Source organism: Centruroides vittatus, unplaced genomic scaffold, assembly GCF_030686945.1.
Source record: "Centruroides vittatus isolate TY-2023 unplaced genomic scaffold, ASM3068694v2 contig_19, whole genome shotgun sequence".
NCBI lineage: Eukaryota > Metazoa > Arthropoda > Arachnida > Scorpiones > Buthidae > Centruroides > Centruroides vittatus.
Window position 1 is genome coordinate 638,428 of NW_027121169.1, and position 13,090 is coordinate 651,517.

The 13,090-nt window shown below is 29.3% G+C and overlaps 1 protein-coding gene across 1 annotated transcript in view; it reads right to left on the minus strand.

Moving 5' to 3' along the window:
• Positions 1–13,090, minus strand: part of bchs (WD repeat and FYVE domain containing 3 bchs) — a 232,023-nt gene that overhangs the window by 65,679 nt on the left and 153,254 nt on the right. The window contains exons 39-41 of the mRNA XM_067264512.1: positions 6,313–6,501; positions 6,036–6,237; positions 2,960–3,031 (exon numbers count right to left, since the gene is read on the minus strand). Coding sequence (XP_067120613.1) covers positions 2,960–3,031; positions 6,036–6,237; positions 6,313–6,501 — 463 coding nt within the window. The remainder of the gene's footprint in view (positions 1–2,959; positions 3,032–6,035; positions 6,238–6,312; positions 6,502–13,090) is intronic.

Here is a 13,090-nt window from a genome sequence, read left to right on the forward strand (position 1 = left end):
GCTAACTTTCATTTGCTATCAAAAAATCAATATCCATAAAACTGTTATTATGTGCGTTTCCCTAATTCGCAATCCATATTGTCCTTCAATTTATATTGACTCCACTAAAATAAATTATGTTCAGTCTCATTGCAACTTTGGTATCGTATGTGATGAAAAATTAATCTTTCACAATCATATTTCTTACTGTGTTGACTGCTGCTATATCGAATGTAGCCAGTCTGGTTGTTGGGTAACGCGATTGAGAACTTTACAATTAAAGGACACATGTTGGACAAGGAAATAAATTTAATAATAATAAAAAACCTTTTAAAATGACAAACAACTTGCAGACTTAAACGGTATTCTTATGTGAGGTTAGCCGACTGGGTGAAAAGATGTCGTGACAGTCGAGCGGTCAGCACTGCCTTGTGGGAGTGGAAAAATTTTACAGAGGCAGGTTTTCCATCTCAAAACCGTTTAATAAAATAAAAATTTCTTACAACTATTCTTATAACAAGGCGTAATGCCTATCCAAAGATGGGAAACCAGTCTGTACAAAAAGTTCAAATGTTCCGACAATCATTTCTCTTCCGGCGAAGGTAATATGGACAGCACAACTTGAAGAGATGACTTCCGGCAACTGGGTGTACAGTACGTGGACGACACTTGACGGAACAGGAGAATGAAGCCAATTCCTGGACGTCAAACAAGCTTTCCTTGTTGAATCACCGTAGCAAAAATCCAGGAGAGGAGCACTAGAATCGAGAACTGAGAGAACTAATAACCGAGAACGTCACCTCCTCTTTTTCTTAGGGTTTTATAACTTTCCTTTGAGTCCCAGATCGAACATTCCGATAGGTCAATGCCGACTTGCCTCCGCTCTCTAATTGGTCCCCCCCTTCGCTATGAATTGTAATGAGATCGAAATCCAGGTCGTTAGATGAGTCAACATCGGCTGACAATTCGATTCCTACCGAAGATGTTCGATCTAAGTACTCAAATTCATCTATTGTTTTAACCTGAGAAGTCTGACTTTCTCGGAAATCTCTACAGACATGCCCTTTTATGGACATAAAACATTCATTTTTCGTTTTCCCCTTTTTTCTTGTTGATGGTTTTTTTCAACATAAATTTATTATAATAATAATAATTATTATTGGCTTCTATTCCAAAACAATGAGAAAAAAATTTATTTTCCCCTTTTTGCACAAATTCTAGACCTATTTCCGAAGCTTCACACTTACAACTATACAAAACACTTGTTATATCAGGTTATCGTATCCTATTGATACACTTAATTGATAAAATTGGCATTCTTTGTTAACAAACACTTGATCGAAAATGAACTAACAACAAAATGATTAAGACTTCGAGCTATGAATTAATCGTCCCAGTGAGTGAGCCTAATTCTCATGTGTAGTTTTACATAAAATATTCGTCAGTTGGGACCAATTCCTGGCCAATGTGGTTGGATTTTCCTTTTCATACGGTACAGTTCAATCTTCATTCATTACTGTCTGATTCTTACCTAACCTTCTCCCCTCATCGTCCAAATGGGAGCTTCCAAGTCTAGTCCAGTCCTCTTGAGTCCTCAAAGGAAGGAAACAAAAAAGGTCTCTGACCAGTGTGACACATACTTTTATAGTTCCCGCCATCTGGGTACCTTGCTATACACGTGATCCTCTCCAGACCAATTGATTTCACCACTGTGACGACCTCATGTGATACGCGTAACAATCAAGAGAACAAAGAAAACCCGACACAATTTCAGTTAATGACGGACAGTTATTACACACAAATATATATATATATATATATTATTTAGTTAAAAAAAAAACAATAGTGGCAGAGCACTACATTACATTATTAAATCACTTGCTATTAGATGTGGTCTTCATTTGGTGTTTCTATAAAAATATTTCTTCAAAATCCCTGTTCTTCAAAAAAGTCCATTTTCTTTACAAATTTTCAGTTAATTGTTGACTACTGTTTACCTGTCTGGGCAATGACTGCTCCATATTTGTTTCATACAGTACAATCCAAATTAGATAAAGTTTATTTCCTGATATATAAATTTTGTAATCTACCTTATACTGATAACCATGATGTTGCAGGAGTTTGCCTTGGTCTTCCTAATCTTATAGATTGTTTGAAATACTTTGATCACATTCTATGTTTCAAATCCCAAACTTCTGGTATTCTCTGCATTCCAACTGTAAGAACTCACAACACATCATGCTTCTTCATCCCATTCTTTCACCTTTCTCTCTCACAAAGATCTTTTTTCTACTGTATAGTCTCTCATATACATCCTGTGGAAACATATCTATATTGTGATTTTAATTTTCTTTAAAATAAGTGTAAATCCATTCTGTATAATATATAATGTAATTGTTCTTTTTATTTCTATGTTTATGATTTTTACTATGTCTTTTATACTTTGTTAATATTTTATTGGGGTATTTTTTCTTTTTCTTTTTATCTCTTGTTATCAGGATGGTGGAATCCAATTGTCTCCAATGTTTCCAAATGTAAATAAATAAATAAATACTTCTTGCAGTTGAGTCTATGAACATCATGAATAAAAACAAAAGCAAAACCTGATACTTATGAGCATGAAACAAATGCTTTGAATGAAGATTTTGCTTTAGTAATAACTATTCCTTATGAATAAAAGTAAACATTTACTTCAAATTATAAGCACATTCTTCAAAATACATGCATCTAGTCAGACATAGACTCAACTGAATAATGCTAATCTTTAAAAATGCCCACATAAAAAGAACACCACTATCTGGATTTTAAATTACAGAAAGCCAATTTTATCTTTAGTTTATTTATATTTGTGGAAAAGTGATATGTGTATAATTAAAAAAATATCAAATGCAATATTATGTAAAAGAATTAATGACATTTTATAAACTATTATTATTAAAATACTATATTTAATATAACAATACATGAAGTTATACTTTACCTCTTCTCCTGACTTGTGTGATTAGTTTGATTATGAAATCTAGCACCTCATGAGAATCTCTAGTGAAGAGTCCTGAAAGATTTTTGATTTATTGTTATAGAACTTCAACATAGTTAACATAAATAATTTGAACTGTAAGAAATTATATTGACTTTCAAGTAATTTAATTAAAAGTAAAAAAATCTTTATTGTCATATGTCATATGTTTCTCAAGCTAAACAAACAGCTAACTGCTAGATTTTTCTAACATATATTCAGGAAATACAAAAATCAATGATTATATGCCAATATAATAAGCAAATTACTTATGTATTAATAACTTTAATAATAAACAGATAATTTACAAAAAATTATTACATTAACATATTAAATATAAAATTAATTATTAAATTCACTAAAAGATGATTTTATATTAGTGGAAAATGTTAGTGAAATATTCTTTTTGATTGGAACATATGATAATAACAGATACAAATGTATATGACAGTTCATTTTAAAAGAATTAGAAAATTTCAATTGTTTATCTTTTAGCTGCATAATTTCTTTCTAAAAATTCCAGTTTAATTTCCATAGAAACAAACAGCTTTCTTTTCTAACCTATATTTTAATTAATTAATTTTAATATTAATTAAATGTCATAACTACAATAACAATAAATGTCACTAAAGAGAGTACTGAGCAAGAGATCTCAGGGAATTTAATGGACATGTACAGTACAGTGGATTATTATGTTGCATGAAACATTTTAGTATAAGAAACAATTCATAACATCATAGCAGAATGATCTGTCTAACAACGTTTGTATGGAATGTTACATTTAACTAAGAGTTTTTAGACCGAAAAGTGTATAACATTAGTTAATATAGTTGAGATTATTAAGCAAGGTCAATTAAGAGAGTTTCTATTGTATTTAAAATAAAATCTTCAATTTTTAAAATAAAAATAAACAAATTCTTTAGGTAATTTTGAATATAAAAATATTGAATACACGTTAGTTTGTTCAGTGTAATAAATAATAATATTTTGTTTTTCTGTACAATTCTTTAAAACAAATACTCTTCTTCTTTAAGTTAAAATCTTTCATATTATAATAGCTAGAGAAAGCTTAGAAAGACAAAATATCTTATGATTGAAATTTTATTAAATAAATGATTAAGAAAGTTCATGAAAGTTATAACAATAGTAATTTAGTAATTTGTCATTTTAATGTCATCTCCTTTCACTCTTTTTTACATCTATCTTTATATATCTTATATGTTATCACTGTATATATATATTACTTTTTTAATATCTTTATTGTTTAATGTTTGTATTTTTTTAAAATCATTTTTTAGGTTTTCTTGTTATTAGGATGGAAATCAATTATCACTTGACATTTGATACTATTGGGTTGGCAACTAAGTGATTGCGGATTTTAAATAAGAAGGAAAATTCAAAATTTTTGCTTAAAAATATAACTTTATTCAATTAGGTATTGTCCATTTTTGTCGATGACCTTTTGCCATCTTTCAGACAGTGTCATAATTTCATGTTCATAAAACTTCTAACTTTTGCCAGCAAAAAACTGAATTAAATGTGATTTTACATCATCAGTGTCATTAAAAATTTTTACCATTTAAGGAGTTCTGCATGGAACGAAATAAATGGTAATCTGAAGGCGCAAGGTCAGGGCTATATGGTGGATGTGACAACACATCCCAACCTAGTTCCAATAATTTTTGGCGAGTGACCAAAGATGTGTGGGGCTTTGCATTATCATGCTGGAAAACAACACCCTTACGATTTGCCAATTCTGGCCGCTTTTCTTGAACTGCATCGCTCAGTTTGGTGAGTTGTTGAACGTACACGTTTGAATTAATCTTTTGGTTTCTTGGTAAAAGTTCAAAGTACAGAATTCCTTTATAATCCCACCAAACTGACAGCATAATCTTTTTTTGGTGAATCTCAGTTTTTGGTGTCGTCTGGGCTGGTTCATCTTGCATCACCCACAATCTTTTCCGATTAACGTTGTTATAAACTATCCACTTTTCGTCCCCAGTAATCAGTCGTTTCAGAAATGGATCAATTTTGTTGCATTTCAGAAGTGAATCGCAGATGCTAATGCGTTGCGTCAAATGAATTTCCTTACACTGATGAGGGACCCATAAATCCAGTTTTTTGACATAGCCAAGCTGTTTAAATTTTTTTTGAATGCATGTATGCAATACATTGAGCTTCTCTGCAATCTCACGTGTTGTGCTGTGACGATCTGAATCGATAATGGCCTTGATATGGGTCTCATCAACTTCAACTGAATGGCCAGATCGTTGAGCATTTTTCAGTGAAAAATCACCAGAATGAAATTTGGCAAACCAATTTTGACACTGCCTTTCTTTCAAGGCTTCATTCCCATATACGGCACATAACTTCTTGTATGCTTGTGATGCGTTCTTGCCTTTTCGGAAGTAATACAATAAAATATGTCTGAAATGCTAGTCTTGTTCTTCCATTTTTAAATTGGGATAAAAACAAAACTAAATAACTAATCAATACAATTTTTTTTACTAAATTAAAGGTGGAAGTCCAAACAACAAGAAAACAATATAGGTTAGGTGCTTTGAACACAATAACAAAGCAAAAAAATGTGCTAAGGCCACCTATTGACAAAATTCACAATCACTTAGTTGCCAACCCAATATATGAAAAATAAAAAAAAGTTAAATATAAAAAATTCTGTTAAAACCAAGTCAATACTTTTTATATAAATAGATATGAAGCGTTCCAATATTTATATATAAAAATTTAACAGTAAGTTTAAAAATGAATTAAATAATTTATTTTTTAATATTTCTAATTGCTATTGCTAAAATATATTATTAAATAATGCTTCCAGCCGACGACTTTTAATTTAGAATTAATTAATTAGCCTAATAAATAGGGTTGTAATAAATTGGAGGGCTTATCACATCTGGGCTGACTGTCAGTCCTGATGTGATAAGCCCTCCAATTTATTACAACCCTATTTATTAAGCTAATTAATTCATTCTAAATGTTATTGCTAAGTTTACTGTAATAATTTTTTTATTATTTTAATTACCTTGCCAAAGTTTATCAACTAAACAACTTGTAAAATAGAAAACATTTGGAGTAATATAAGAATAGCTTCCTCCAGTTGCAATAGGAAGAGCAGCTTGTTCTCCCAACAACACATCTGCAGCTAATAAATGTTCCATTAAGGATGATAACACTTCAGTTTGAAATTCGCATTGCTGTACATGAGAAGAATGAGAAGGAGCAGCCTAGAAATTTTAAAAAATACAAATAAGTTTTTGCAATAAATATTTATTTTTTTGACTCAAAGTAAAAAAACATACCTCTAATAACATATCGATAACTGGTGCCTGTTTTGTTGTAACAGGTAATGATAAACTATCAACAATAATAACACGTAAAAAATCCATGACAAATTTTCGGCCTGGATGAGATGTTAGACTGCTACCTTTACTAGTTACAGGATGTTCTGGTGACTTTATAAATATTAAACTATCATCTTCAGATAATGACTAATAAAATAAATTAGTACAATTTAAGTTAAAGTGCAAAATTAATGTTTAAGATAAAGTATTTTAATTAAATATTTCCTATATATAAAAGAATTATATAAATATCTAAAAGGTAGAGTTAGTTGTTAAAACTAAAATACATTTTTCAAAACTTCTTTACTGACAGTTTATTCAAAGTTTTTAAAAAGTTTATAAGCTTTATCCTATTATTTTTTAGTGGTTTAAAAACAATTGTATTTATCATTTATATTAAGTAATTTTTTCATGAATTCTATTCACTATGAAAAGTACAGGGCAATCAAACAAAGTTTACTTGCAAGTAGCAAATTTGAAAATGCAGCATTGAGCTTCAAATGTCCCTTGAGTCTGTAGTAAATAAATGTTTGAGAGATTTAAGTGTTTCTTCTGAAACATAGTAGAGGAGTAACAAGTATGGGCAGAACTGTCAATTTTTTTTTTATTATACTCCATTTTTTATAATTTACAGTTATAATATCTAAGAATCCGGTTGTCACCTGTATAACTATAACACATGTAATTCTTACCATTCAGATTAATGTTGAATAAAAAAGGACTGATGAGGGATATATAGTCTGAAAGGCTTGTGCTTCATAAACAATAGAGCCTGTATAAACTATCTTTGTGGTGTTCCTGTGTAATTAGTTCTTTTAAGGAATCTTGTGCTTACTTCTGATAATTGAAAACAAGAACAAAAGGCAAATCAAGTACTAGTTATAAAACATTTCACAATTTTTTTGACAACTTTTTAAAATGTTTGAATTATTTTATGTATTTAGTAAAACTTGCCAATATTCAAGTTAAAAAGAAAATGAAAGTGTATTTATTTGTGTAAAAGTTTATTTCTTTTAAAAACAATTAAAAAATGTATTAAACAGACATGATTTTAAAAGAATTTTTACTATGAAATTCTTTATTTTTTATTATTAAATTTCAATTTGTACAATACATGTATAATATGAAATTTATTAATAAAACTTATATAAAAAAAACATATCCAAAATTATATTTTAATATAATTTACACATTCAGACAGAAATAATTCTGAATTTACCGAACCATAATTGCATGATTTTCAAAAATTAATTATTACCGTAATTTGAAAATCAGTTAATTCTTATAATTATAATAATTATTATTATATATTCTTAATTAATTGTTACATTTATAATTGTGAGATCCGAGGGAGGTAGGAGGAAGTCGTACCTCCCTTTCCGGTTACAGGTCATTGACCTTTCACTTGTCAAGATGGCTAAGTTTACGATTGCGATCCCGAGGGACGGGACTCTTCTTGTTGGATGAGTGGAGGGGAGGTGAGATGGGGTTGACGATAAGGCAAAAGCAATATTCGATATGACACCATTGAACAATTAAAACAAGATTTATTTGAAATCAACAAATGACAAAATACAACGTAGACTAATATCCGGCTAAGTTTCATAGCGTTACAAACAAAACGGTACTTTTGGCCCGGAAAAATTTTTTTTTTTTTTTTGCATCTTTGGAATGTTTTCTAAGTCTCCAAATTTTTTGAAAAATTTTTACCCGCGCGAAAAAATTTTATTGCGATTTTAATTAACCTTTAATGACGCACGATTAACGCTCAATTGTTTTTTTATGGGATTTTTTTATAAAACTTCATTCATCCTTCTAAAGTTCTAGAGCGCCGATTTTACTTCGGTAAAGTTATTTAAAGCTATTTTCTGTTGTCAAAAACAACATCCAATAGTTTTTTAATTTTTTTAATTAATAGATTTTATTATATATACGTTTAATTAAGTCGGGGGGGTCGGAAATTTCAATTAAAATCGTAATTTTAAAAAAATATTTAGAAATATACCGCCATCTAGTATTCACCCTACTTTTTACCCTTCTCCTCCTGAGAGTTTCATGAGAATGTCCCGCGAAAGAGGACACCAGCTGTTCTCAAGGTCATCCAGCTGTGTAAACAATGACTCATCGGTGTCAGATTTCGCGCTAAGGCGAGAAAAAGGAAATTGTACTTTGAAGCTTTTTCTTCAAAATTAACACATTTCTTTCGTTTTTTTTCAGTTTTAAGTATTTTTTATTGATTTTTATATAGAGTTCTAATTAATTAATACATCAAGAGGTTAAAACAAGATTTATTTGAAATAAACAAATGACAAAATACAACGTAGACTAATATCCCTAATTTGTGTAGGGGTTCAAGAGAGTTTACCGGTTCAGTTCATACCTCATGGTTAATTTCCTTATCGATTTAGCACTTAGATATCCAAGAAGTGTATATAGGTATCCAGGAAAGGCACACTTTTATAAAGTCGCAACTGAGCGCGGTGATGCTGGAACTTAAGGTCCAGAGCGGTGACGACCTGCAATGGCATTGGTCTGACAGATGATAAGAGACTCCCTGGAGGGAAAAAGAAGTGGCTTTTATAGTTTTAGGCTGGAAAAAATCGGTCACGTGATCAATGGTTAATAGCAATTCGAGTCATAGGTGTTCCCGGGACCAAAAATATATGACGAATTCAGACGTTAACTATAAACTTAAGTTGCATGATGATCTGTATACAGAGTGAGAACAATGGATAGTTGACAGTTATACGGCCAGGGACGCATATTTTCTCGGCTAAGAATTTTTTCTATTGAGAATGTTTATACTAGGGAAAAATTATTACAATTTTGAGTTTAATGGAATTCCAGATCTCACATAATTAATTTATAAAAAGTAATAGATAATCTTAATTTTACTGTATACATTGGTTCTTATCAAATCAATAAAGTCAGCAGCTTGCAGCCATGATAGTATTCTCATCAGACATGGCACACAATACAGGATGCTGATACAAACCACAGTTCAATGATTCTAAATAAAAAGAGAGAGTTAATGGCAGGAAGGACATCCAGCTCTATAATTTACATTGTAAAGCTGGATGCCCTTCCTGCCATCTAAATCTAAATGCCCCCTTCACAGAGACTGGATATCACCGATACTATGTTAAATGGAAATAATAAGCTTGCAAAGCAGTAATAATTAATTTATAAAAATCATAGAATTACAGTCTAATAAATCTTGTTATATTTGGTTTTATTTATTAATAATTTACAATGAAAATTCAACTTAAAAAATTACTACTATCTGTAAAACTGATAATTGCAAATATAGTAGTTACATAATTTTTAAAAGTAGTGCTGATCATAATCCTGGATGTTGAGATCCTAAAAGATTAAAATCTTGAAAATATAATCCTGGGAAAAATACCGTATTTTATGGACTATAAGACGCACCTTAATTTTTAAGCAATTTAAAAAAAAAAATACCTATAAGACACTATGGACTATAAAATGCACTTGAATTTTGGAGGCAATTTTTCGAAAAAAAAAGTGTGTCTTATAGTCCGTAAAATACGGTAATAATAATAAATCTTTAATGACATTTATTTACATTTTTAAATGAAATTTATTTGAGAAACATAAACACATGAGAGAACACTTCATAGTCCCTTTCATACAATATTCAATAACAGTAATAGTCAGTATGTATGCACTGTACATAATATACACATATTGAGTATTAATTATTACATTAATACATAGAAGTTAAAATCAAATATATAGAATTATGAATTATAAAAATCAATGCTGAAAATTTTAAATAGTGAGGAAGAAAATAAAATATCAACATAAGAAAAAGTATATTACATGGAAAGATTACAGGCAATTGCATAAAGGTAGTCCATAAGTGCCAGCCGACTTTCATGATCATCAACTATATTTTGAAGTCTTGTTTTGCAATGAGTATCTGCTTTTTTTTTCCTTTTAGGGTATGGTTTTCTTTGGAGAATATGCTTATATTCATTTTGTGGTAATGCATTTTTGAAATTCTTCAATGATTCAATATACATCAAAGTGAGCATTCCCTACGAAATTTTCCCATCTTCTGTGTAATGCATCTATGTTATTTTAAGTGTGTGGAAAACCAATCTGCATGCACTCATATACAGACCACAAATTTTTCATTGGGGATTGAGGTTTTAGGTGTTTTGGAATTTTAGCCTTTTTGGGATTTCAACATTTGGGATTATGGCATTTGGATTATGGTGTCTTTTGGGATAATGATCCAAACCCATTTAGAAGTTGTTGTTCACTGCTTAAGAGTTAGTTTAATACTTTCAGTAAATGTAACAAAAACAATATTATGTAGTTTAGAATGTTTTCCACTACATTTTTATTTTTAAGAAAAATTGAATGCTGACATAATTAATGATAAAGACATGTTCTTATGTTCAGATAAAACTACGATCAACAACAATATAATTTTTCCAATTCCATTATAAAAATTTAAAAAAAATAAAAATCTTAAAAATAGAAAATGTAGAAAAAACATATTTAAATTGCATATTATTATTTTTAATATCCTTACATCATTGTTTTTACTTATTTTGTAAATGAAGCATATAAATCTAGAAAATAAAAAGAAAATTTTATTTGTTTGAGACATAGTTGTATCCAGAGCCGTAACTAGGGTATGGCTAATGTGGCCCCCGCCATAGGCGCCGATTTAATAAAGGCGCCAACGAGAAGGTTTCGGAATAATATGTATTCGAAATTAATAACACAAAAAAATTTTTATATTTATATTTATATAGTATTTTGAATGTCATTAGATAATTTTTTTACAATAGCTTTTTTTAGAATAAAATAATTATATTTTTAATAATAAAAATTAAAATGGCACCATTTTTATTCTTGGCCATAGGCGTCCAAAACCCTAGTTATGGCTCTGGTTGTATCTGCATGAGTCCTTTGTTCAATGTTTGTGTTTAAATTTGCAGTGTCATTGAATTTAGTCTTCTTTCCTCTCAACTTTTCTTTGGGAAACTTATTTTTCTTTTTTACTTATATACTTTTCTATGAATCTATTCCATTGTACAGTGAAACCTTACTTAATAAGCATAATTTGTTGCAGTATCTTACATGATGCAAAACACTCGTTAAGCAAAACAATTTTTCCCATATAAATTAATGCAAAATATGATAATGCATTCCACACCAAAAAAAAAAAAAAAAAAAAATACTCAAATATTTTATGCATAACATTTATTCAAAGAAAAATATATATAATATACATTGTTAATGGACATGAATCATTCTCTTTTCTTCTACGGAAAAATAAACCAACCTGAAATATGAATTCAATTTGCAGGGGGGAAAAAAAAAAAAATCACAGATAATATGTCTGATAAACACACCAAATGATATGCCAAATTCTTGGGCTATGTAAAGGCTATAATTAAATAGTATAAATTAATTAATTTGACTAGAGGTAGGCATTCATGCTGCCATCTCGTATTAAATTTAATAATTATAAATAATTAATTTTTAATTTAGACATTTCTGGAATTTAACTTGTAATTGGTCATTAAATTTAATACGAGACTGCAGCATGACTGCCTACCTCTAGTCAAATTAATTAATTTATACTATTTAATTATAGCCTTTACATAGCCCAAGAATTTGACATATCGTTCGGTATGTTTATTGTATAAACATATGGTTTGATATGGTTGTTGATGTTTACACGTAATATGTGTGAACACAAGTTTGGAAAAATGTGTGATTACAAGCAACACTAAGATGCTAGCAGAACGACTGTTAAACAAAGACTGATGGAGCATGTGCACAATTTGGGACTTTCCCTCTCCTCATCACTCATTATGTGAAATGTTGCTTGTTAAGCGCGTCATTTTTTTTACAATTTGTTTTGTTTGTTATGAGAGGTGCTTGTTAAGCAACGTTCCACTGTATTTTATAAAATGGAATAGACAAGAATCTACAAATTTCTTTTGAATGATCATAAAAGTTTATTTTAGCTAAGGAATCTAATGCCATTGCCTACAGACCAATCCTCCACTAAAAACACAACATTTGTTGCATTTAACTTCATATTTTGTTATTTTCATTTTGGAAATAGCATATTAATAAAAAATGTATTTATTAAAAATACAAGATATAAGTTATGATATGTAACTGGCTTAAATTGACTGTAGTATCATTACTGTTTAATCATAAATCAGTCATGCTGTGTCCCTAGTTAATCTTGTAACACTATGTATTAATTTTAAACAAATAAAATAAATATATATTATATTCTAGTGATATATTTAAACCAAATAGAATTTTTTTAAAATGGTCTTTAAAAAGAAGCATTTTGAATTACAGGTATGTGCTACATAACAACAGAAGTGCCATAAGATTATAATGGAACTGAAAAATTTGTAGTTGCCAGTACCTTTTCTATATTTAGATATGTTTAAAAACAGATACTTATCACTGTGTTACAAATAGCTTATATAAGCTTATAAGAAGTAGACTAAATTGTATAAACTTGTTAAAGTACACTCTATGATGTTGGCTTAATGGCATATTTTTCAAAATGTATCATCATTGTTAATTAGCACATACTTCTAGTTAATGTTCACTAACAAAGATTTTTTTAATTGTAAGATTAAGTAAACAATAATAAAAAGTTTTTGATACTATTATGTATTGTTTATAGTACATAAAATTTTGCTTTACTTATTATAAATTA